At 47.2% G+C, this 27467-nt stretch overlaps 1 protein-coding gene and 1 long non-coding RNA gene across 2 annotated transcripts in view; one reads left to right on the plus strand and one right to left on the minus strand.

Annotated features, from left to right (window-relative positions):
- cd81a (CD81 molecule a) overlaps positions 1–17981 on the plus strand; it is a 20395-nt gene extending 2414 nt beyond the window's left edge. The window contains exons 2-8 of the mRNA XM_030376318.1: positions 3029–3143; positions 12794–12891; positions 13250–13324; positions 14073–14189; positions 14774–14872; positions 15329–15412; positions 15572–17981. Coding sequence (XP_030232178.1) covers positions 3029–3143; positions 12794–12891; positions 13250–13324; positions 14073–14189; positions 14774–14872; positions 15329–15412; positions 15572–15634 — 651 coding nt within the window. The 3' untranslated portion in view covers positions 15635–17981. The remainder of the gene's footprint in view (positions 1–3028; positions 3144–12793; positions 12892–13249; positions 13325–14072; positions 14190–14773; positions 14873–15328; positions 15413–15571) is intronic.
- Positions 17367–19222, minus strand: LOC115558314 (uncharacterized). Its single transcript, XR_003979312.1, has 2 exons — positions 19159–19222; positions 17367–18917 (listed from the first exon to the last, which is right to left on the minus strand). It is a non-coding gene; the product is annotated as an uncharacterized LOC115558314 (long non-coding RNA).
- Between the last annotated feature and the right edge of the window lie 8245 nt (positions 19223–27467).

Genomic DNA, 27467 nt, shown 5'->3' on the forward strand with positions numbered 1-27467 from the left:
CCCTCCCCAAGAGCCCGGGAACCACTTAGGAGGAACCCGGTCCTGGGGGGGGGGGGCGCATGGAAGGGGGGGCTCTCTGAGGAGACGGAGGCCAGCCCCCCCCCCCACCGTCATAAATCAGAACCGGCATTCAGAGGTCTGGGGTCAGGGGTCACCAGGGAGGGGGAAAGGGGCGGGAACTGGGACTGTGTGTGTGTGTTGTGTGCGTCTGTGTGTTTGTCTGCATGAATGTGTGTTGTGCGTGTTGTGTGTGTGTGTGTGTATGAGCATGCTAGCCGATCAGGCAGACCAGAGCAGTGTATATAAGTGATAGAGCCCACCCCCCACCCCCACCCCCCTCCTCCTTCCCGGCCCCCCTCCCCCCTGCTAGCGTGTCACACATTCTCTACAACCGCCATGTGCGGCAGCAGCAGGAATAGCCCCCCCCCCCCCCCCTCCCCAGGCTCCAGTTGGCCGAACACCTCAACGCCCGCCGCTCAGTCCAGGGGGAGCCCACAGGAACCATGCTCCAACGGGCCGGACCCCACCGGGACCCCTGACCCCCGCACCATGACCCCCACTCTGGGATAATCAGTTTAATGAGTTCATTCATAAATGACCTCCACATTCAGAATACACAAAGCCCCTTTTAAAGAAGGCTTCATTCAGCTCAGGTCAGAGTACAGCCATTCCCCAGCGCCCCCAGGCCCCATCAGTACATGATCACAGCATCTAAGGCTGCTTCTTACATGTCCCTCCTGGCTCTGAGTCAGCCGCACCATATGACACTGTGACTGCTTATTGGGCAGTCACTTGAACCAGCCAATAAGGGCCATCCTACCAACACCTGTCCATTTCCATCTGCCGTCCTCAGGTGCAGTGTGTATATGTATGTGTTTGTGTGTGTGTGTGTGTGTGTGTGTGTGTGTGTGTCTCAGTGTGTGTGTGTATGTGTCTGCATTTGTATGTGTTTGTGTCTGCGTGTGTGTGCATATGGGTGTGTGTGTGTGTGTGTGCGAGAGTGAGAATGGGAGAAAGAGAGCGGGAGGGAGGGAGACAGAGGGAGGTCAGTGGCCCAACAGCTGAGGGGTAAAGACTGGTTCGGTTGTAATGCTTTAGATTGTGTGTCTGTTTGTGTGTGTCCTTCTGTCCGTGTCCATCAACAGACATGCAGCCGCACACAGAGGCTGATTGGAGCGTTTTGTCGTCTCAGTGCGGGGCGACAGGGCTAATTTAGGATCGATTCTATCACCTTAGCGTTGGGGGTTATTTTCTGCCAAATAAGGATCTGAGGTAGAAATGTCTTGCATGCAATACTAGTCTAAGTATATGTTTACAGCCGTCTGTCGCAGCTGTTGCTTAGTTTTGGTTTTGGTTTGGGACCGTCTAATGAGAGCCGCTTAGCCAGGCTGCAGACGTTATACTGAGTCGATTCCAGACGAGGGGATTTTACCCCAATGATGGAGTTTAAAAATAAGCAAAACACAGTAGGGTGTGAGATCAGGACCCAGTCCCCTCCCTGCTCCTCAGAACCAGCGCTAACTTAAAGAGAAACATCTAGAAGTCTGAACAGAAAGCAGTACAAAACGCTCAGCAGATTGATAATACCAATAATTCCAGGTCAAACATATAGGAAACAGAGCTAAAGATAAATAATACAACTATGATAAAATGTAAGTGGCAGCTATCGCACCAACAAAGTACTTTGGAAGTCCCCCAAGCAGGTATTGTTGCGATGGATCCGTTGTTTACATAAACAACGGTGGAATGACTTCCTGTCATCTCCTTCATTCGTCATACGCAGAGAGCCACTCTGGGCCCAGACACCGGCCCCCCGCCGCAGGGTGAGGGACGGGGGGGGGGGTTCAGAAGGAGAAGGGTCTAAATGTGAGCCCCCTGCTCTTTTGTCTGAGAACAACGGCGTGCAGGCCCCCGGCTGGACGGGGCCCCCGGCTGGACGGGGCCGGGCTTCACGCCGTTCGTCACGGCCGTTAACATTAGACCGTCCTGACGGTATAAAGCCGTCAGGATCTGTCTCCCAGGCTCGTCTGCTGCCTCGATTCGGGTTTCCATTTTTTTGGGATCAGTTTAAACTCTGCGGTAATCCCCATGGCAACAAGTCTGGGAGGTTTTTTTAAAGTATGTTTAGCTACAGTTTGTGTGTGTGTATGTGTGAGTGTGTGTGTGTGTGTGTGTGTGTGTGTGTGTGTGTGTGTGTGTGTGTGTGTGTGTGTGTGTGTGTGTGTGTGTGTGTGTGTGTGTGTGTGTGTGTGTGTGTGTGCGTGCGTGCGTGCGTCTATGTGTGTTGGGGGGGCCCTGAAGAATGCCGGTGCTAGGGGCCTCACCTCTTGGCAGTGACACTGTTGATCTTGTTGCTAGGCAGCGGGTTGTCTCTGCACTGGAATGGACCTTAGCGAGGGAGGGAGGGAGGGAGACAGAGAGGGCAGGCGAGAGGGAGGGAGGGAGGGAGGGAGACAGAGGGGGCGGGCGAGAGGGAGGGAGAGAGAGGGTGGGTGAGAGGGAGGGAGGGAGACAGAGAGGGCGGGCCAGAGGGAGGGAGGGAGACAGAGGGCGTGCGAAAGGGAGGGAGAGAGAGGGAGGGAGGGAAGAGACCGAGAGGGAGGGAGGGAGAGGGAGGGAGGGAAGAGACCGAGAGGGAGGGAGGGAGAGGTTCTGATGATTTTATGATGAGTTTAAAAAAAGACTAAACCTAATCCTCCAAATATTTTTGAAAGGTTAAATGATATTAATTTGACCATGTCCTCATTAGAAAGGGAATGATTAAACCGCGAATAAAATCACTATTCACTTCTTTCATAGCTTTTGCATCGGCCAAAAACTGATGTTGGCCGATTAGTTTTTTTATGCGATTATATCCATTGTGTAACAATAATGTGATTGTGCATCTGAATGCCCCCTCAGCATTATGAATGCACCTCACCGATTATGAATGCACCTTTAGCGTTATGGAGGCACCTTAACGATTATGTATGCACCTTTAGCGTTATGGGCGCACCTCTTACAGATTAGACATGATTGTGTTTTGCAGCTTGCTGGGGGGATCATTCTGGGCGTGGCCCTATGGCTGAGACACGACACAAAGACCAGCAAGCTGCTGGACATCAAGTTTGAAGAAGCCCAGGCACCCAGCACCTTCTACATTAGTAAGTACCACTCCTCTCCTCTCCTCTCCTCTCCCCTCCCCTCCTCTCCTCTCTTCTCTTCTCTTCTCTTCTCTTCTCTTCTCTTCTCTTCTCTTCTCTTCTCTTCTCTTCTCTTCTCTTCTCTTCTCCTCTCCTCTCCTCTCCTCTCCTCTCCTCTCCTTCCCTCCTCTCCTAACCTCTTCTCCTCTTGACACCTCTCCTATCACTTCCTCTCCTCTCTCTCCATATTCAGTTTGCCTAATGGAAAAGTCACTAATGTTAAGTCTGTAGGCTAAAACATTGTATTTGAATTAGCAAATGGCTAGTCAGGTACTATTGCTCTTATTTAGAGGAGACTCAGCTTCATATCATTTGTTTTCTCTGCTGTAAGTATCTGCCTCTGCTTTACAGAAGAGCCTGTGTGTGCATCGGGTTCTTTCCACATTAAAGGAGTGGCCATGCCAACTGCAAAATCACCAAATGTTACAAAAGTCTAATTTCCACATTTAGGGGAGTAGACATGGAGACATAATTGAATAATTCTAAAGTAGTTGTTGCAGGACAATTCAAAGTTGCAAAAGGTGTTTGCTGTACGATGTGGATGGCTTAAATTAACATTCATATTACACAGAACTGGAACCGATACTCTGATGTAGAGTGTGGCAGACGGATGTGGTTGTAGAGCATCAAGTGGTTGTGGCAGTGATGAACACATGGACTGACTGAGTGATCGATCAGCATTATTATTCATTGAAATGTATTGATTGAAGGTAAACGGTTTATTCAAAAGCATTCATACTTTATGTTTTAGTATGAATGGCGCTTGAGATTTAATCGAGTTTCAGCTGGCAGAAATATGAAAAGCCTTTCAATATCTAATTTAGTTGAAACCCTAAACTTAATTAAAAATGTAACTGTTTTGTTCTTTTTTTAAGAACTCTTCTAAAACAGATGGACTGTTATTGGCATGTTGTCATGTATTTCTGCCTAAAGTTAGACAATGAATGGACCATTCAGTCGGTTGGAGGTCTGAGGAATGCTGTTTGCTTCAATCTTACTCAGAGGAATGATTCCATGAATCAATGAGTCCACCTCAATATGGAGGACCAGGGAACGTAAACATGCTGTACTACGTTCTGCCTAGCTGTTTCTGTCCCTTCTACCAAATAATACCGGCATTTCTTAATTATGTCGAAAATAGAAAAAAATTATCCTATATTGCATGCTTCCTCATGCAATATACCATTGTATGAGGAAGCAGGCAGCGGTTGGTCTGGCAGTCTGGTTGGTTTAGTCAGTTATCACATTTTCTTCAATAAACACAGCTTAATTTTGCTTTTTACGAAGCACACTCTACACCAGAAGCACTTTAGGCATTGGAAACGCGATCCGCGCCGCACCTTTGCGCACTGAACCGACCTGCACCATGGAAACATGGTGGAAACACGCCATAAATAAAATAAACACCATTGGTAAATGCATATTTACGCTTTAGCTGATAATTATCAGCTAAAGCGTGTCTTGCTCAGGGACTTATCAGTTAATTATTGGTTAATAAATGCACCCTCATGTAAAGTCTAGCACATCATCTGTAGTAAAAGTGTTATAATATGTTTCCAGTTGCATACTTTCCAGACATTTCCAGCCACTTTCCTTTCCACTTCGGTCAAAGAGTACATTGTGCTATTATTAATCCTCCCAGCGCCCGCTGTGTACAGGAAGCTGCTTCACGCCCCACCTCATGCACCCCAACGCTCGGTACAAGCAGCTGCTCCTCAGGAGGATCTCCCCCTATTGTCCTCGCCGAGCAGAGAGGCCGTGGATCAGGGGGAGGGAGCGCAACCACATCCAGATGTGAGCGCAGTTGAAAAGTATTCCCGGGCAGTTCAGGAATCTTCGCTGGGGAACGAAGGTCTCAGGCCCCCCCCTGGTGGGACACGGGCCGTGCTGGGCTGGGTGAGGACCTCCCCCCCTCTGTGAGGAGGACCCCCCCCCCCCCTCTGTGAGGAGGACCTCCCCCCTCTGTGATGAGGACCTCCCCCCCCTCTGAGGAGGACCTCCCCCCCCCTCTGAGGGGGACCTCCCCCCCTCTGTGAGGAGGACCCCCCCCCCCCCCCCCCCCCCCCCTAAGATGAGGACCTCCCCCCTCTGTGAGGAGGACCTCCCCCCCCCCCTCTGTGAGGAGGACCTCCCCACTCCCCCTCTGTGATGAGGACCCCCCCCCCCCCCCCCCCCCTCTGTGAGGAGGACCTCCCCACTCCCCCCCTGGGATGAGGACCTCCCCCCTCTGTGAGGAGGACCTCCCCCCCCCCCCTCTGTGAGGAGGACCTCCCCACTCCCCCTCTGTGAGGAGGACCTCCCCACTCCCCCTCTGTGAGGAGGACCTCCCCCCTCTGTGATGACAAAGAGCCATCCTCCTTTAACCCCTAGCATGCAGGAGTGCGTCTGCTGGACGACTAGATGATAGGGGTGAGGGGGGAGAGAGGGTGGGGGTGAGGGGGTAGAGAGGGTGGGGGTGAGGGGGTAGAGAGGCTGGGGGTGAGGGGGTAGAGAGGCTGGGGGTGACGGGGTAGTCCTGCTCCATGTTCTACGGGGACAGTAACCTGATCTGGGGGACCGGCGCTGGGCTGGATAATGTTAGTGTTGAACCGCGGGTCTAAATGTTGACGTTGAACAGAGAAAGAGAAAGAGGAGGACGAAGATTCATGTTGGGTTCCCTCAACGAGGGTTAGTTAGTTGGTGTACTACGTAGTTGGTTTACTGGGTGGTGTACTGTAGGTGGTGTACTGGGTGGTGTACTGGGTGGTGTACTGGGTGGTGTACTGGGTGGTTTACTGGGTGGTGTACTGTAGGTGGTGTACTGGGTGGTGTACTGGGTGGTTTACTGGGTGGTGTACTGGGTGGTTTACTGGGTGGTGTACTGTAGGTGGTGTACTGGGTGGTGTACTGTAGGTGGTGTACTGGGTGGTGTACTGTAGGTGGTGTACTGGGTGGTGTACTGGGTGGTTTACTGGGTGGTGTACTGTAGGTGGTGTACTGGGTGGTGTACTGTAGGTGGTGTACTGGGTGGTGTACTGGGTGGTGTACTGTAGGTGGTGTACTGGGTGGTGTACTGGGTGGTTTACTGGGTGGTGCACTGTAGTTGGTGTACTGGGTGGTGTACTGGTTGGTGTACTAAGTGGTGTACTGGGTGGTGTACTGGGTGGTGTACTGGGTGGTGTACTGGATGGTGCACTGTAGGTGGTTTACTGGGTGGTGTACTAGGTGGTGTACTGGGTGGTGTACTGGGTGGTGTACTGTAGGTGGTTTACTGGGTGGTGTACTGGGTGGTGTACTGTAGGTGGTGTACTGGGTGGTGTAGGGGTCTTTGTTTTATATCAGGAAGTTCTCCATCCCTCCACTGGGAATGCTCCCACTATTATTCCCAGCGTTCACTTTGTTCGCCGTTCCTTTTTGGGTATCATTTTGTGTATGTGTGTGTTGGGGGTGTGGGGGTATGTGTGTGTGTGTGTGTGTGCGTGTGTGCGTATAGGTGTGTGTGTGCGTAAGTGTGTTGAGGATTATCAAAGTTAGTCAGCGTAGTAATTCTTCCCCACTTTTTGAATGACCGCGATTGATGTGGGTGGGGCTGGAAAATGTGCTGAAATGAAGGAAGATTACGTTGGAATGCAGAAAAAAAAACTGTTTTTGATGACTAACGGATCAGCCGTGTGAATGAACTCCCCTGAACCTTCCTGTCCTTCTCGAACCCGGAGCGAAGCTTCGTGACGTCCGTCTTTGATGTGTTGTGAAGTCAGGAGGCTCTTCTTGTGTTTTGCACGAAAGAGTGTTTAATGGGGGGCTGTTTGTAGAGTTTTCTCTGGTCCTCATGTGGCTCTCAGGGGCCCACCCGGGTGGCACCAGACGGAGACCGTGAGTCACAACCATGTGGCGGCACGCGGTGTGACACGCACACGCACACACACACACACACACACACACACACACACACACACACACACACACACACACACACACACACATCCATCTTACAGTTCACTGTTTTCGAAGATTTCAAACTGATTAAAACATTCCAATCTAATATCCAACTTTGTCGAAGGGTAGTGCAGCTCCTATCTGAACTCTGTTGTGTGTGACATGTCTCCTAGCTGCTAGAAGTGTGCATTACTAAAGTGGCGTGACATTTTCTTTACATACATCGCACATGGCTGCCAAGAAAAAGAAGAAAAGGGGGACAAGAGTCACATGACCCCAAACTGGGTGGGGCCTGTGGAGTCTGGACTCTGGTCCTCAGTGGGTCTGGACGCTCTGCTGGTTCCCAGAGCCAGTGGGTCTGGTCTATGCTGCTCTGGTCTAGGGATGGGCATTTGAAGGCATATCAGTGTTCGAATATCCGATAAAAAGAATTTGAGTAACTTGTTAACCGGTTAAAAAATAAATAAATGTGTACCTCACTCATAATGTAGCCTGAAGTTCATCCAAGATCTGGCCTTCACTAAACAAATGTATTCGTTTTCCATCTATTAGTCAAATAAATAAGGAAATCAAATCCAATTTGTTCAATTTAATTAGCATTTTAGAAGGAAAAAGACACTCGAAATTAGTATGCTGAATCGAAACAAGTTGAAACGAAACCATCATTTTTGACAAGAATATGAATGAACAGTATTGCATACTTAAGGCACTGACTGAAATTAGATTAAAGAAAATTTAAGGCACAAACTGAATAGATTCAAGTAACTGAAGCACAACAGCAAAAAGCATAAATACTGGTGGGCTTGGATATCAACAGAAATCCACTTGCAATGCATGGGCCTGCCTCACATTACACATGATGGGCATATAACAGAACATCAACAAAAATATATTATGTGTAAGACGGAAATACAGTATGTCTAAAACATTTCCAGTTAACATAACACATAAGCCCACCTACTGCATCACTCATTCTTGTTAAAAATGAGCATATCTACGTGCTCGGGGATAGGCGGGTGTGGAGGTGATTTACAATCAAGCCCGCCGGAGAAAAGACTCTCCGCTGGAACGGAGGTTGCCGGTATGGCCATGTATTCCAAGTAGTAAATGGCGTTGGTATACACGTTTAATGAAAAATATGTAATTAATATAGCTAATGAATATATTTAATTAACTGTAGGCAAAAATAAAATAAAAATCTGCTACAGCTACAGTCGAATACCCAGGTCATTTCGAATAACCGAATACTTGAATAACCGTGGCCATCCCTAGTCTGGTCTCTCTGCTGGTCCTCAGAGCCAGTGGGTCTGGTCTCTGCTGGTCTGGTCTCTCTGCTGGTCCTCAGAGCCAGTGGGTCTGGTCTCTCTCTGCCCGCAGCCTGTCTGAGTCACCAGGGAAGGTTGAGAAGAGGAAAGTGTTTCTCAAGGAAACCTGGAAACGAAAAAGCGGCTCTGGAGAAACCCAGAAGAAAAGAGGAAGGAGGAGAAGGGAGAGTCAGAGAGACAAGAGACAGGGAGTCAGAGGAGAGACAGGCAGTCAGAGGAGAGACAGGCAGTCTGAGGAAAGACAGGCAGTCAGAGGAGAGACAGGCAGTCGGAGGAGAGACAGGCAGTCGGAGGAGAGACAGGCAGTCGGAGGAGAGACAGGGAGTCAGAGGAGAGACAGGCAGTCGGAGGAGAGACAGGCAGTCGGAGGAGAGACAGGCAGTCGGAGGAGAGACAGGGAGTCAGAGGAGAGACATGCAGTCGGAGGAGAGAGAAGGAGTTGGAGGGGAGACCAACCAGAGACGCGGGATTCTGGACCTTTAGAACAGATAAACATCGGCACTCAGACACGTCTTAATCTCAAATGTTTGGCTAGAAAAAGATATCTACAAACGTCTGCATCTCAAACGTTTGAGTGCTCCACATCCAGAGTCTAGAAAGGCTGAGGGGGAAGCTTGTTTTCCATCTGAGTGGCAGCTAAGAGGGGCGCTTGTTTACTGGGGGGAGGCTGAGGCTCCGCCTGCTCTGCCCACCAACAATCCCCAACCTCCCCCAGACGAACCCCACCCAGACGGGCCCAGCGAGGGAGGGGGGGGCCTCTCTGCCCGCCACACAATCTTAATGATTACATCCTGCCAATCACATAAAGCCTCTCTCTTTCTCTCCACCAGAGGGGTGGGCGGGAGGGAAAGCATGTGGTCAGGGAGAGAAAAAACACATAGTTCGACCTTCAGTCCCTCCCCTCCCCCGCTACAAACTCTCTCCCTCCACCCCTCCTCCCCCAACCCCTCCTCCCCCAACCCCTCCTCCTCCTCCTCCCTCACCAAGGATTTTTCCTCTCATTCGCTCATTTGCTAATTTCTTTCCACTGTCGTCCGCTCCTCATCTGGTTGCGATTACCTCCGTCTAGCGCCGAGTCCTCCTCCATGGCTCGCCTCCCCTCTCCTGCTCCCCTCGCCTTCTCCCCGCTCTCTCCCTCGCTCTGCACATCTGTGTTCGCGTTCCCGTCGCTTTACAGCGCACCAAAGCCGTCACATTCCTCTTGTTGTTCCACATAATCAAACCTATTCTTCCTATCGGCCTCCTGATCTTTATGTGTCCTGTGTGGGGACCGGATCTGCAAGGCCGTTTTTCTATTGTTGGGTCCGAGTAAACTTAGAACTCAGGAAGTCATTGTCTTCCTTCTCTGTGGTGAAGCGTTCTTTTTACACACGGTGACAATGAGGTAAGATTTAACCCTGAGGTGGACCAGGATCTTTGTGGGCCCCCCCCCCCCACCCATAGATACTTCACTAATTAATGGTGACTTGCTTTAACTTCCTACACGACGTGGAACCATCAGAGACGACTTCTAAGTCTGTTCCTGGGTGTTTGGAGGCTGGGAGGGGCGTTCAGCATTCATCTTGTTTAATAGGAGGATAAAGTCAGCGTTAATGAACAACTGTTCCTCCTCATCGTTCACCGCTGCCCCTCTCAGCCAGTTGGCGTCGTGGGGTTTCATATGGAAACATAAGACGTGATTCTGCTGCGGTAGCTCTGAGCTCCACTTCTCTGTGCAACAGCAGAGTTAATGTTTGACAGAAGTTTAACTATCTGCTGTATTTTAGACCTAAAACCTTGGAGCCTCTGCTTCTGTTGCAATACACTATTTATGCCATTTTCATTGACCTGATTTAGTCGTTAAAAAGATTTGGTGTTGCGATGACCCTACCGGTCAATATTGAAATAGAATAGGTTAAAAAGATGGAAAATACATTTTTATCATTTTTTGATTTTAGAAAGATGCTTTTATTTCCCCCCAGGCAAATTTAAAGCACTTACAAATGGTCTAATTTCTTAATTACCAAATAATTGTGCTATTTCATCCAAAGTATTGGATGAAGGAGGAGGAGCAGGAGGTTGAGAAGGAGGGAGGAGGGGAGGAGGGGAGGAGGGGAAGGAGGAGGAGCAGGAGGAAGATAATATGATTAAGTGAGCAAACGGCATCGAAGGAAGCTGGGAGGGGTGATCTGTGGGTGAGGGAGGGGGAGGAAAGGCGTGGCCATTTGTCCCACTACCTCCCCCCCCACCCCCACCCTCCCAACCCTAAGCAACAGTCTGTCCGATGATGTCATTTATGGGAATTGATAGGTCTGGTGGGGTGAGATAGAGAGAGGGTGAGGGACATAGAGAGAGAGAGAGAGAGAGAGAGAGAGAGAGAGAGAGAGAGAGAGAGAGAGAGAGAGAGAGAGAGAGAGAGAGAGAGAGAGAGAGAGAGAGAGAGAGAGAGAGAGCGGGGGGAGGGAGAGAGAGAGGGATGGTGGTCTTGGCTTCCGTCCACAAAGTGGTGGAGAGCAACCAGCACTTGGTCAGTCGCCAAAATATCAATTTGTATATATCCCCCCCCTCCCCCCCAGATCAGTGGGTGGCTGGGGGGGGACTCTAATGAAGATATTTGCTCATGGCAAAGAAAAGGCGTGGCATCACAAAATCTTTGTACGCAAGTGTGTGTATTTCTGTGTTTGTGTGGCTGTATTGTTGTGTAAGTGTGTGTGTGTGTGTGTGTGTGTGTGTGTGTGTGTGTGTGTGTGTGTGTGTGTGTGTGTGTGTGTGTGGGGGGGGGGGGGGGGGGGGGGGGGGGGGTTGCAAGCCGTTGATGCATGGAATAGCGGAGCAGAGCCTCAGCGATGGGCGGCGACCAGTTAGTGGTGCACAATCAAGTTAGGGCGCCGATTACATTAGGCTACCGGGCCGGGGCCCCAGCAACACAGGGGGAGGGGAGGGGAGGGGGGGAGGATGGGTGGGGGAGGAAGGAGGAGGGAGGGACGGAGGAGGAGGGAGGCAGGGGGAGGGAGGGAGGAGGGAGGGATGGAGGGAGACACAGGTAAATAGAATAATCCGATAGAGGGGCCTAGGGAGAGAGAGGCGGGCTGCGTCCCCCTTCCAGTGAGGGGCGGAGCTGCCTGACGCCCTCGTATCCAAGGCATTTCTCCTGGTAGCTTTTGGCTGGCGCTCCGAACATTTTCCCCGAGACTTACAACGTATTATCAACGCTCCACCGCATCACTCCTCCCCTGCTTGGCTGGCTCGGACAACATTCATTGGTCGATTCCAAATAGCTTGGTTCTCATAAAGAAAAAGGGTACATTGAGTATAGTGCTATGACTAAGAACTACTAGCCTGGCTATTGCCAGATCAAGCTCAATCGTAGATTGCACATTGGTCGGGGGAAGCTGCTGTCATTTTCTTCATCACAAGAGGCGTGATCAACGGGCCTAGTTCAAATGACTCTGTACGCAATTGGCTGCTTGCCGTAGCTTCCCTGTCATCATTGTGTTAAACCAGCCAATAGCGCGCCAGGGGGATTGCCAGCTTGGTGATTGGCTCCCGCAAAAACGTATCGGACGCAGAAAGAAATGTATTCCTCTGCTCAAGAGCAATACATTTCGCCCTGCAGAAGGGGCTGGGAGTACCCAGTCTAAAGAACTACTGTACCAAGAAGCCTCGTGGGCGCTCCCTGTCTGTCGCACCCTGCCATGACATCACAGGTGTAAAGGCTTCGTGGAAGGTGGCAGTACTCTAAACACGAAACAAAAGTGAAACAATCCAGAGAACAGTTTTGGGGCCCACCTTACAGGCCTCTGTTCAGAAGGGGAGCAGGGAGGCTGGCAACGCATGGTCGGTGTGGTGCCCCCTGCTGGCCATACATTGCTATTTTGCTCAGAAGATAAAATGGAGTCGAGAATGCAAGTGTAAATAAAGATGAAATGACTGATTCTGAGCTATGTCCCAGATGTTGTAGTATCCCCCATAAACACGCACACACACTCAGAATGTTGTATAATCAGGCGTCTTCGTCTGTTAAAGGTAAACAAATCTAAAGACCATCTCTATACTTCGTCTGTTAAACTTGCAGTCTCGGTTTTATGGCCTCATATTGGATTTGTGCGATTATTTCTTTCCTTTCATATTTATCTTATCTTGTGTGTGTATATATATCTTGTATCTTATCTTGTGTCTATATTTGATGACACAAGACATTATGTTATGCTCTAGAATACCTGTGTCTCACCACAAACTTTACAAAATTTCAAAAAATACTTGAAACACACACACACACACACACACACACACACACACACACACACACACACACACACACACACACACACACACACACACACAGGGCCCCCACCACCTCAGTAATAGCTGACCTTTGACTTCTCGTTCTAGGTGTCTACATCCTGATTGCCGTCGGAGCCGTGATGATGGTTGTAGGTTTCCTCGGTTGCTATGGCGCCATCCAGGAATCGCAATGCCTTCTGGGAACTGTGAGTCAATAACAACAATATTTGTCGGTTGCATTGTGCTCAGATGCATTGAGAAAGACAATAGCTATTATTTAATTAAAAACTTTGTATACAGTTGTTGTATTCAGATTAAAGTCACAATTTAAACATTCAATTACAAAAACATAAGCTTTCTGGTTTAAAGTATGTTAGCGAAAATTCAATTCTTCTTGATAATTGATAGTTAAAAAACATACGTTAATACAAAACATAATAACAGTAAAGGAAACTCACATTTGTCTCATTGAATCATTCACTGGGGGAGGGTAAAGGTTCAGAGCGGTGGTTTGAAGCACTGGGCTGAGCTTGTCTGATGATATTTGTCTGTGGTCCTCTGCAGTTCTTCGCCTGCCTGGTGATCCTGTTCGCCTGCGAGGTGGCTGCGGGCATCTGGGGCTACATGCACAAGGACACAGTAAGACTCACTCTCTCACCATTCACTCTCTCACCATTCACTCTCTCACTCACTCACCGTAACCCAGCATCACGGGTACATGCACAAGGACACAGTAAGACTCACTCTCTCACTCACTCACTCACCATTCACTCTCTCACTCACTCACTGTAACCCAGCATCACAGGTACATGCACAAGGACACACGAAGACTCACTCTCTCACTCACTCACTCACTCACTCACTATAAACCAGCATCATGGGTACATGCATAAAGACATGGTGAGACACACTCACTCACTCACTCTTTCACCATAAACCAGCACCACGTGTGTCAGTGCTCCAGTCAGCGAACATCTTCAAACAGAATTAGAAGTTACAGAAACAGCCACCTTCCAGTCTGTCCAGGCCTTGTTCTACACTGAGCTACATCGTGAAGTAATCCCACCCAAATGATTTGATCTTATTACACGTCTGGGCTGAATACTGGATTCTGTCGGTCAGGACATTCCACTGTGTGTCACTGCTGAAGAGAAGAACGCAGCTGTGATGACAGACCGTTGCTATGGCTACAGATCTTCAACCATTGAAGCGAACAGATAACGTGTTTTTGATATTATCTTTGTGACAATTAACTCCTTAATTAAAACTTCTTAAAGCTGTGTTATAAGCAGAATTATCCATCAGGTTATTTCGCTTAAACGACCGGATTCGCTGTGACGTGAGCATGTGACTGTTGTATGATGTGTCATGTGACTGTGCCCGCCAGGTGACCAAGGAGATGATCAACTTCTACGACTCAATTTACGACAAGGCGGTCTCCGACACCGTGACGCAAGATAAGAAAGAGGCGGCCGCCTCCGTGCTCAGGGGTTTCCACGAGACGGTATGCTAAGCTACGCTAGCCCCTAGGTCACGCTAGAACCTACGTCACACTAGCCCCTACGTCACACTAGCCCCTAAGCTAGCCCCTATGTCACGCTAACCCCTACATCCCGCTAGCCCCAACGCTAGCCTCTACAGTAGCCCCTACACTAGCCCCCACGTCACACTAGCCCCTAAGTCCCGCTAGCCCCCACACTAGGCCCTACGTCACACTAGCCCCTATGCTAGCCCCTACGTCCCGCTAGCCCCCACACTAGGCCCTACGTCACACTAGCCCCTATGCTAGCCCCTACGTCCCGCTAGCCCCCACACTAGCCCCTACGTCCCGCTAGCCCCCACACTAGGCCCTACGTCACACTAGCCCCTACGTTAGCTCTATGTCACGCTGTCCCCTGCGCTATGCCCCTAGCCCCTAATATATGTAACTTTAAACAATATATATATTGTATAATAGTACATATATATTACACACATACAATATATATTAATATCACTAGATCTTTTGTATTGATATGCTATTTTAATAAATATGTATAAAAATGTGTATGTATATATTACAAATATATCCTATATTGTCTCCTCCAGCTGGACTGCTGCGGTAAAGGACAGATCACCAGTGTGTTGACCACACTGTCAGACAAGTTTGGGTTAACCTCCATCTGTCCCAAGACCATCACCCTCACCGTGAGTCTGACCCCCCCCCTGAGCGAGGTGTTACCATCCTGGTACCGTACCTGACAAGTAGGCGGTCCTGATGGACATGCAAGAACGACCAATCAAAGGCCGTACGCCGGGAACAGTACTTGTGTAAAAATTGACCCTTTGTGAAACAAACCGCCTTTTCTAATGTGATTGATGTTGATCGCTCAGCAGTCGGCCAAATACTGGGACTGACAACGCAGACAGCCAAAGAGATGCCTGCCCTGAGCTCTAGGTATCAGTCAGGGCGAGTGATGGTGTCACATGGTGACGTGGGGCACCAACAAGGCTAGCCGTGCGTTTAGCCGTCCATAGTCTGAATTAGGTGATTATTCAGGAGGCTCATGGTCTGAATTAGATGATCATACGGGGGCTGTGGAGGGTAAGCTGGTTGCAGAAGCTGTTGTGATGATGTTGTTCATCTTTACTTTTCCCTGACAGAACTGTCACACCAGGATCGAGGAGCTGTTCACTGATAAGATCTACCTGATCGGCATCGCCGCCCTGGCGGTCGCTGTGATCATCGTAAGTGTTTGGGTCTTGGTTAAACGTGATGACCACTAATCAATTAAATACATGATCTTATTAAATATGGAAAATAACCCAACATCTTTCCATTTCCTCTCGCTCCCTCCGTTTCTTTTTCGCTGTCCGTCTGTCTGTCTGTCTCTCTCCCTCCCTCAGATCTTTGAGATGATCTTCAGCATGGTTCTATGCTGTGGGATCCGCAACAGCCCGGTGTACTAGAGCACCAGGGGGGCTCCCCCAAGATATGATGGAAGGAACCCTTTATGTCCTCCTCCTCCTCTCTCTGTACATGTATCTGTATCTTCCTTCACTCCCCCCCTCCCTCTCTCTTCCCCTCTCTCTCTCTCCCCGTCTTCCCCTCCCTCGCTGTTACCCCTCTCTCCTCCGCCCCCCAGTGGCTGTATTGTGTAACTGCCCCTCTCCCCCCTTCCTCTCTCTGCTACCCCTGGTGGCTGTATTGTGTAACTGCTTGCTGGATCTGTAGTCGTCTAGGAGGAGTGGGGGGCGTCTGTACCCCGCCGCCGCTGCTCCTCTCGAAGATGCTGTTTCGTATTTGACCAGTGCTGCCCTTCAACACACGCGCACACACAGGCACACAAACACACAGGCACACACACACAGGCACACAAACACACACACACACAGTACATAAACACACACACGCAACACACTACACGCCCCACAAGTTCTACCGAATGCAAAGCTTCACTTTTCTTTCGTTTTTTGTTCTTCCTGACCTTCACCGCGTTCACGCTGAAGTCTGTGAGAATTCCTCTTTTTCCACTGTTTTATGTATAAACTGTATATAAATATATATGATAGCAGTGCTTTATGACTGCACAAGCATGGTTGTTGTACTAGACTCCGCTATAGTGTTAATGCTTGTTTGCCTTGCCTTGACCAACCACTAAGAGCTTGAGAGCTGGTAGCCTGGCTAGACATGACAGAGCCGCGATGCAGGCCGACCTACTGCAGTCAGCATCATGATAGAACCGCGATGCAGGCCTAGCGACTGCCGCTAGCATCATGATAGAACCGCGATGCAGGCCTAGCGACTGCCGCTAGCATCATGATAGAACCGCGATGCAGGCCTAGCTACTGCAGCTAGCTTCCCTAGCGTGCACGTGCACACACACTGACGCACACATATACATACATACAAACGCACACACACACACACGCATGTATACATGCATACAAATGCGCAGACACTCACACACACACACGCACGCATATGAAGACCTCCCTGCCTTATAGACCATTCTTACCATTCAGTCACCTCAGTGGGCCCGTGTGGGTCGGGGCGCGAGGAGACGTTAGAGACGCACCCCGGGGTTCCTGGCTCAAAGCCATGTGATCCCCATTCCCCAGGTTTATATTACGTAACACCGTTTACCCTCATCCTGTGCTTGAACCACACAGGAAGGGAACCCCCTGATTATTATGTCTAGGACGGCCGTAGCGATCGCTATGGACGCAGCGATAGGCCCGACTTCATCGCAGGTCATCCAGGGCCGTGCCACTCCCTGTCGTTGGGTCCTCTTATCATTCGATGGCTCAAGAGTACTTAGTTTAAGGCCTTCACATCGTTGGGCTCGATGCCCGGCGACACAGTGCGTTAACGCTGGAACCTGCGAGAGCTACTCTGATTTCATCGGTTCCCTACCCTGCTGCAGTATTCACGGCTCACCATTAGAGGTCAGGCGTGTTCCACTGCCAGCTTTGGGTTGATCTCTGTTAGTTTTATTTAGTCCAAACGGTCTGGGGGATTCGGGTTGCAAAACGTTCAGAGACAGTCCACCGATAGATGCGGATACCTGCAATTGAGGCAACAACAAAACAAGAAAACAAGCATTGATTTGCTCGCTCCGCTCCCTCCTACACGCACAATGCCACACACACACACACACACACACACACACACACACACACACACACACACACACACACACACACACACACACACACACACACACACACACACACACACACACACACACACACACACACACACACACACACACACAAAACTGTAATATCTAACACGCATCCTCCACACCTTCCGCGTAACCAGAAGTATTTCTGTTATCGTCTCCGCACGACAGCCGTGTCTTGCTAACTAGTTAAAGCTATGGTGAGATAAGCGAAAATATGTCTTGTAACATGTACAGATCTGTACAATTCTACTAATTAAAACCATGAAGATTGTGCTAAGACAACGTATGCCTTTTTATTGTGATCACTTTGTCTAATACGCTTCGAGGGTTATGGCGACGGTGCCTCTGCAGTGTAGGTCTGACTGTCACCAAGCTGTCCTCGGTGATAGATATACTCTGGTCTCCTGAACGTGTGGTTGGAGGTCCAGGCGGAGGAGTCCATCACACGGTCCTGCCTCAGTGTGACCCAGGTCGACTCAGTAAACTGCCAGTGATGGAACCAGGTGCGCCTTATGTTGCACAGCGTGGTGACAGCGACCTCAGCGCGCTGCATTGGCACTGCACCTACAAGCCTTCTCTCCTCTTCGGTGTGCCCAAATATAAAGGGATTAAATGTATTTTACAAATAATCGAGTTGTCTTCCTATCTTTTTTTCCGCCCGTGCTAAAGTTTGTATGTTGGGACGTTCTAGGTGGAAACAGGCCCTCAAGTTCATATTCAATAAAAGTGCTTTTGATTCAGCCTGGTGGTCCTTATTAAAACAGAAGGAGAACCTTAATAAGTATGATAATAATACTTTGGATTAGTCAAACAGGGTAATAACAATGACTAACAATAATTGGTGGTAGTACAAAATAGTTGATCACTGAACTGATAAACGGTAACAATTTACGATAAGGGTACATTGACTAACTTAATTAACATTAAGTTAATGCAGTAAAAAGCATTATTATACATCATAAGAATAGGTTTTTGGGTTAGTGGCTTAGGTGTTAATGTATGCATTATTTAATAGGGTTAACCCTACCTTAGTTATGAACACCATTAGTAAAGGATTACTAGACTATTAGTTCACTGTTAACTCTGTTAGATAATGCTTATTACAGTTTCATAACTGCAATTTATGTTAATGAATGGTCAATTAGTCTAACCTTATTGTAAAGTGCTACCTGATCAACTATGGTGACATAAACACAATAGAGTTCTACATGTTTGAATAGATCATGAGTCAGGGACCCGGCCCTTCTAGATCTCTCGTCATTCCACATTAGGAGCTGCGTGAATCCAGACGTCCAACCCACAATCCTGCTGCTGACAGAAGGCCTCTGCATGCTGCTGAGGAGACCCAGCCGGACTCCTCCACCGCGGACGATATGATCCAGATGAACCCGCTCGGGAGGAATGCCTTTGAGGTCCCGACACACTCCCATGAAAATTAAATCATCCTTTGACTCCCAAGAGTGTGTGGACGATACAAGCATGTCCACACAGTGACGATTAGCCTATAGACTTTAAAGTATGGACCAGGACTTCCAGAACCTTCAGTTGGATCTTCTGGCCCGGGCCTACAACAGATATTTTGCAGTTAAAAAAGTGACATAAAAAAAAAAAAAATCGAAATTGTTAATCACAGTATGTTTCGTCCTCAAACATACTGTGGCGAGAAGCGCGGCAAGGACGAGACGGGAGCCCAGTTTAAGCGGTTATACAACTCTCACGCCCCTTACACAGCACGAGTCACGACTACGAGAGTTGCCTTTATTGAAGACACACATGACACACCAAAACACACTCAACACAACTAACCATCATAAACGTCTCGGTGACTATGTCGGGAACAACAACTCAGCAACAGCAACGCTAACCCACCCATAGCGATAAACAAACCCCACCCAATGTCTCTGCTGCCGCGAAGGACCTATGAGGGCGCCAGAGGTCCAACTTGCGATTGTCCTACCCAGAGCTATAGAGAGAGAGAGTTGCGACACGCTATAGGCCGTTTTTCAATTCCTTGCACGCGTACTACGGACTCGATGACTTGCAAGTACGGACTTGACAAGTCCGAGCAAGGTACGTTTTATTACTCTGTTTTCTGGGAATAATTGACACAAGCAGAAACCAAAAACCAGCCGTTTTTTCGTTTTTTCGTTTTGTCCAAAAAAACGAAAATCAAAATTTCAGTTTGTTTATTCGTTTTTTGGTTCTTCTTACCAAAACGAGTTTACCACTCAATATCTGGTTTCCGCCGGTGGGCGGGTCCTCTTATTGGCTAGTGTGCTTCGTTGCCCTGTGCTCTTCAAAATAAAAGTTTTTCCGTTTGATAATGTCGACAAAAATATTACTGTATTATAGACGCTAGCAGACACAGAGGACCACACCACCCACAGTCAAGACTGACACGGCTTCAAATAGCAATAGAATAATCATAATAATCATTTGAAACCCAATGATTCATTTCAAAATTAGAACTTCTGAAGTTATGATGACTTCAGTGCAGTTGATGTTTAGCCACAGTTAATACATGCAGAGTAGACCTGAGGGCTTTACTACGACATCATTGTCCGGCTCTGAACTCTGTGCGCGTTCACATCGAAGGAGGTGCGATCGCGGGCTGCTGATTTCCTTACAGCCTGAGAGCTATGAGGAATACAAGTGATCACAACACATTTCTGACAGCTGAAATTTGCGCATTTGTTGACCTTTATCCATTTACAGTAAACTAATTATTTTTTCTTGTTGAAAGATATTTTATGTTGTTTTCATATTATTATTTAGGCTACTGATGGTGTTTACAGAATGCGAGTGCGTGTTATATTGAAAGCGAGGCTGGGTGTGCCTATATATGAATATAGGCTACAGTGAGTTTTTTAAGGTGCTGTACAAGCAAATCATATCGTCTACTCTGTGACAGGGCAGGGAGTGTAAAGTAACCTACTTCATTCAATATCGAATAGGCTACTGTAGCCAACACTATGTACAAATGGTTTTGCTCTTTGCTCATGGCAGTTGTGACAGTCATTTTAATGTGTCAGCAGGCAAGCTTCACTCATTCCAGGATGCATTATGCGCTGTCGTATAGCCTACTTGGAACCTGTTTTGGAATGGATCTATAGTAGCGTATAGAAATTGGCTCATAACAGGCCAGCTGGAATACAAAGCAAACTCTTTGTATTCCAGCTGGTTTTTTTGTGATGTTTTATGATGTTTCAATGTTGCGTTGGTAATGTGTTAGACAACTTAGATGTTCTTAGATGTTTTGTTAACCTGATTCCTATCCCACTCTGTTTAAGTAAAAGTGTGCTACTACTGCAAAATCTCTTTGCTTTTGTTTTTTTCTTTTCTTAAATGTGTTTGGAAATGACTTTTAATGATGTTAACTAGATCTCATAACTGGCCTAAACACATACACAAATTTGTATATACCCTATACCGTTTGACTATAAGACCTCTATAAGAATCTCCTCTGTGCAACTATTCATGTAGTCAGTCAATGATCAAACTAGTATATGAATTACAGTCCAAGCGGGTTAGGCAAGGCAAGGCAATTTTATTTTTATAGCCCGTTTTTAGAAACAGTTTGTCTCAAAGGGCTTTACATAGCATGAGCATCATAACAACATCCTCTTCCCTTAAACCCTCACATCGACTGAGTAAAAACTCCCAGGAAAACCCAGGGGAAAAATTGCAGTTGGTTCGAACTGGGGATGGAGCTGTGGAGAATATGTGGAAACACAGAGAGACTGCAAGACGCCAAGGCCAAACTACAAGGTGCGAAAGGTGAGGGGGGGGGGGGGGCTGTACTTAAATTTAGTTAAAGTGTCTGCCTCTCGGACCCATGGGGAGAGCTGGTTCCACAGTAAAGGAGCCCAGTAACTGAATGCTCTACTTCCCAGTCTGTTTTTAGAGATAATGGGAGTCACTAACAGACCTGCATTCTGGGTGCCAATAAAAATCTTGGATAAGTCATAATAAAGGTAATGATTAATTATTGCGCATTTAAAGATTTATATTATTACATTGCAGCATTATTTGGGGATGACAATACAAGACTTGAATGTGCATTTGAAGGAGAGTTTGCTTTGTATTCCAGCTGGCAAATTTCTATAGGCTACTATAGATCCATTTCAAAACACGTTCCAAGTAGGCTATAGGACAAAGCATAATACATCCTTGAATGAGTGAAGCTTGCCTGCTGACATGTTAAAATGACTGCCACAACTGCCATGAGCAAAGAGCAAAACCATCTGTACATAGTGTAGGCTACAGTAGCCTATTCAATATTGAATGAAGTAGGTTACTGTACACTCTTTGTCACTGTACAGAGTAGTCAATATGATTTGCTTGTACAGCACCTTAAAAAACTCACTGTAGCCTATATTCATAGGCACACCCAGCCTCGCTTTCAATATAACACAAACTCGCATTCTGTAATCACTGTCAGTAAATAATAATATGAAAACAATATAAAATATCTTCCAGCAAGAAAAAATTATCTGTTTACTGTAAATGGATAAAGTTCAACAGATGCACAATGCAGGGCTCTCCATTTTTGAACTGAGTTCAGAGTGAGATTTTGTCGGGGGGGGGGGGGGGGGGGGGGGGTATATTAATATGTAATTGCATACAAATTTGTTCACAGACATGGTGACTAATGTATGATAGTAGGCATTATTGGCCCTTAACACTAATATTCAGAAACAACACTGCCTCAAAAGCAACACCAGTAGAGGCATATACTTTCCCTGAACTTTTAAACGTTGCAAACGTGCAAAACATATATTATATTTACGCGCCATTCAGTCCAATGCTTAAAAATATATCTGTGGCATTCAGTAGGCCAATGCTGTTGTAAAGTGTGCAAAGTATGAGTGAATATTTGATGGAGTATGAGTAAGTGTTCCCTTCTGTTACATATAGAACTTTATCAATCCCCTGCAGGAGAAATGTGTTAATGTTTGTCCCTATAAAACAATAATGGTAAAAAAATATAATACAAAACATGACGGTAACTCTAAAGTCAAACCGTCCAATCTGAAGGCTTTACTTAACCACTCCCCCTACTCACTTCCACCAATGCAAAGCGAACAGAACTGAGTAGGGGAGGGCGTAGCCCAACTAGTTTGTGACAGACCCAGAGGAACGCAACGCAAATTAAATGTGAACATGTATTGAGGCTTTATTAAAATCCCGGACGATTTTGAAATTTCACCCGGACGCATTTGATTCCTACCCTTCCACTGTCAAATAGCGGGGCAATGTGCAGCTGTCAGAAATGTGTTGTAATCACTTGTATTCCTCATAGCTCTCAGGCTGTGAGGAAATCAGCAGCCCGCGATCGCAGCTCCTTTGATGTGAACGCGTACAGAGCGCATAGTTCAGAGCCGGACAATGATGTAGTAGTAAAGCCCTCAGGTCTATTCTGCATGTATTAACTGTGGCTAAACATCAACTGCACTGAAGTCATCATAACTTCATAAGTTCTCATTGTCAAATGATTATGAACACTATTATTGTTATTTGAAGCCGTGTCAGTCTTGACTGTGGGTGGTGTCAGTGGTCCTCTGTGTCTGCTAGTGTCTATAATAAAGTAATATTTTTGTCGACATTATCAAACGGAAGAACTTTTATTATGAAGAGCACAGGTCAATGAAGCACGCTAGCCAATAAGAGGACCCGCCCACCGGCGGAAACCAGATATTGAGTGGTAAATTCGTTTCGCTCAGTAAGAACCAAAAAACGAATAAACAAACTGAAATATTGATTTTCGTTTTTTTTGACAAAACGTAGAAACGAATAAACAAACTGAAATCTTGATTTTCGTTTTCTTGTCAAAACGAAAAAACGAAAAAACGGCTTGTTTTCTGGTGTAATAAAACGTACCTTGCTCCAGTCCGTACTTCAAGCACAGACTTGCGAGCACGCGAGTACGTACCTGCAATTGGAACAGCAGCAGACTCGATGACGTCACCACCTCTGCTCGTCCGTTAACTGCTACGGCCTCATTTAGGCATACTGAACAATATAAACAAATGATATAAAACAAAATCCCAGCCTCTTTCATTTTCAAATAGTATGTAAATATTCTGAATGAATAAAAATTGAAAAGATATGCGTGTCCTGTCATGTGTATAAGCTATACACACACGACTTTATATATATATATATATATATATATATATATATATATATATATATATATATATATATATATATATATATATATATATATATATATATATATATATATATATATTTATATATTATCTTATATTATTGTTATATTATATATTATATAAATATATATATAAGTTAAGAGTAACTTAAGCTACAGTTGTGCGTCTTCTCCATATTGTCCGCCATCGTACTGCTGCGAGTGCGAAATGCATCCTGGGATTTATAGCGGTTGCAAGTACACACGAGCCACCTCCATCCTCGGTGAAACGGGACTCTCTAAATCGACGCCACTTCGACCTGGGCGGGACTTTACGTCCTACGTCACTCGCTATGGGTGTGCATGTGTGCGCATAGCCGTCACTCGCGATGGGTGTGCATGTGAGAAAGGTTTTGGCTTTAGCGTCTATGGGTTGGTAATAACGGTTCTGATGATTTTTCTGATGGAAAAGTGGTCTTTTATTTCCATAATCTTTGTTCAGTGAACGCATAAACCCGTTTGTTAGTTAGCAGTTAAACAAAATGCGATCTATTTGTTTACAGTTAACAACGACCAACTGATGATTGGGGGTTCGATTCCCTAGTGATGCAAGGTCTTTTCTTTCATTTTGGACTGCAAACACATCGCGAGTCATGGATACTCGCACAATGTACACACACATCACTGTCTTTACAATTTCTAGGCAACCGAAGTTTAAAGATTGTCAAGTGGTTAACTCTTGAATCACATGTACTAAGACCTGATGGGTTAGTGGTCAGAGAACAACTCATTAATGCGGGGATAAGGGGTTCGATTCCTTAATGAAGCTAGATTTTTTCTTTCATATTGGACTGGATGTTTGTATGCCATTTTGCGTAACTTGTAGTTTATGATGAAGAAATGTTACTGGGGTTAAGGTTAGGGTAACGCTAAGGGTAAGACAAAAAGTGTTTTTGCAACACAATATTTCTTACAATAACAAAGTCCAAAGTTTTGATGACTCCAGTAGGAAACTTAAGATACCTAGCGAAATGCATGAGTGCTCACAAAACATCAACAAGTCAGCAGTGTGGTACAGGGTGATCATTGCTGATATACAGTACAAAAGCTGAAACTATTAGCCAGGAGTGGGAAAGATGCAGACGCAGACGTGGGAAGCAATAAGACGCACCAACACACAGTTGCCTGTTGCAAAATGGTTCAGAGTTTAATATAAATAGTTAGGGTTAGCTGGTATGGCGTTATCTGGTATGGCTATAGTCTAATGTTAGCTTAGTTCGTGTTGTTTCGTCATGTTAATCGCTAGTAATAGTAAGTCATTTGTAGAAATATAGCCTATCATCACAGACTGTAGGGAATGTCAATGTCACCCACCCTCCATCGCGTACGACACTGACGCTCGTAATCTGTAGTGCAAGGGAGACAAACGGCTACGCGCACACATGCAAACCCATAGCGAGTGACGTAGGACGTAAAGTCCCGCCCAGGTCGAAGTGGCGTCGATTTAGAGAGTCCCCGGTGAAACGGCGAGATCGAGCACGCATCAAGAACACTTCCGGGTTTTACGACAGTACTCGCTTGATGCATGCTTCGAATTGGAACATTGCTCGGGCAACGACTGATGACGTTTCACGAGTCCACGAGCACACGAGCACGCACAAGTACGCGAATTGAGAAACGGCCGGGGTGGTCACGTGGTTGTCACGTGGTTCATTTAAGGCCCAATCCCGTTTCTTTGCTCACTGTCTCAACCCTACATCTCAACCCTAACCCTCATTCCTCATGCATATTGCTACCCCTCATTGCTACCCCTAACCGATCCCCTACCAAATGGGACAACCCTACCCTGTGACGTCATCATGGCCTCCCCGTGCCCCCTAGCAGATAACCAGACCCCTGGTAATGTTACAAGAGACAGACTGGCTGCCATTGTCTCGGGCAACGAGCAAGACCCATTGTAAAGATGTTTAACCTGAAATGGTATTTATATTTTGGCCTAGTGTGAGTGCACCCTTAGATAATAATCGGTTATGAACAAGAACACTTTAGAAGAAACACTTTATTTAAATAAGAAACACTGAACAACACATCTAAAAATACACACACAAGCATCTAAAAATACACACACACGCACACCTAAAAATACACACACACACTCTCTCTCAGCTTTTGAGAGAATGGTGGAGAATCACATCTTCTCCACCATTCCGCCCACTTTGCCTCGCTCTCCTCATGCCTCGCCTGCTCCCTGGCACTCTCCTCTTGGAAGGGTGGGTGGGTGGGTGGGTGATATGGCCATATGTTACGTACAATATATAATAGCTATGTACACAATATAGTACTGCCAAAAATTACATTGATTAACCATGTAATATTACTAATATAATATAATATATTAGTATATATAATATCACTTATAGAATGTTACTAATATAATATAATATATTAGTATAAAGCTTATTTTTAACCTGGAGTCACTAGAACATGGAAGATCTGGATATCATACGACATGATATCCAGCCCGGTCTTGCAGCCCGGCCGTCGGACTTTCGCGGGCCGCCCGACCCCGGTTCTCGGCCGGGCTGCAGAGCACGATCACGGGCTGCAGCCCGGCCGAGAACCGGGGTCGGGCGGCCCGCGAAAGTTCGACGGCCGGGCTGCAGAGCCCGTGATCGGACTTTCGCGATCTTCCGAGAGTCCGCGGCCGGGCTTCGAAGACCGCGGCCGGGCTGCAGAGTATAATCAATAAAATAATTAATAGTTAATTACTGAGAAAACACTTACATTTGTGTTTTTCCAATCCTGTTGCATCTTTTCGCCCTCCATCTTCCTCATCCTCATCGTCATCCGCTTATCCGGGGTCGGGTCGCGGGGGGAGCAGCTCAAGCAGGGATAGGATATTTCTTGATTTTCCGTTTTCTCGCAAGGTATTGTGGGAGCAAGTCAGAACTGAAGCGCTTTGAGGGTGCCCATCGAAAATCTCAATTTTGAGGGGATGTTAGCCCTCCCCCTTACCCCTTAAGCTACATTTAAACAGTATTGGGACATGACTCCACGGCACGTGAACGCGCAACAGCGAGGGCTAGGGCTGAGATTTTCTATGTAGCAAAGGAATGAGATTGGGCCTAAGCCTCAATAGTTCCAAACACGCCGCGCTGTCAATGTTATTCTATAGGACGACAGTGTTACGGGCCAAGACGGGGTGAACCCAAACGCACGGCACAAATGACGACAGGAAGAGGTTGGTAGCAATTAACCAGTTTATTGCTACACAGAGCAGAGGAGAATGTCTGTGGCGATCCGGAGATGGTTGGTCGGGTGGATTGCCGGACAGGTAGTCACCCTCGACGGTTCGGAGGAACAGGTATTCCTGCAGGAGAGGAGAGTCGAGTGGTGAACGAGAACAACGAGAATACTAGGAAAGGGCTAGAGAGGTCGGAGGATAACTTAGCTAGGTAAGTGTAGTTGACGATCTGGCGACGAAAGGTTGAATGACTGGGGAAGATATACAGGTGGGCGTGATTGGTGATGATGGTCAGGTGCGGGTGATCACCGTGGCTGGGTTGGGGAGTTCAGCAGGCCACGCCCCCGTACATGAAACAGAACATGACAGACAGACAAGACAAACAGAGAAAACTAGCGGCAGCTAGGATCCGGTGGGAGAGACCGTGACAGTACCCCCCCCTCTACGAACGCCTCCTGGCGGACGTCTGGCAGTAGGATGCGCTTTATGGAAATCCGAAATCAATGTATCATCCATGATCATATTCCGTGACAGCCATTGCCGGTGTTCTGGTCCGTAACCCTCCCAATCCACCAGGTACTGGAAACCACGCCCCCTAGGACGTATGTCCAGCAACTGCCGGACCGTCCACACCGGGTGATTGTCAATGATGCGCGGTGGAGGTGGCGCAGGCGTAGCGACCGCCAGAGGGCTGGAGGAGACAGGCTTGATCAATGACAC

This window comes from Gadus morhua, chromosome 14 (genome assembly GCF_902167405.1).
Source record: "Gadus morhua chromosome 14, gadMor3.0, whole genome shotgun sequence".
NCBI lineage: Eukaryota > Metazoa > Chordata > Actinopteri > Gadiformes > Gadidae > Gadus > Gadus morhua.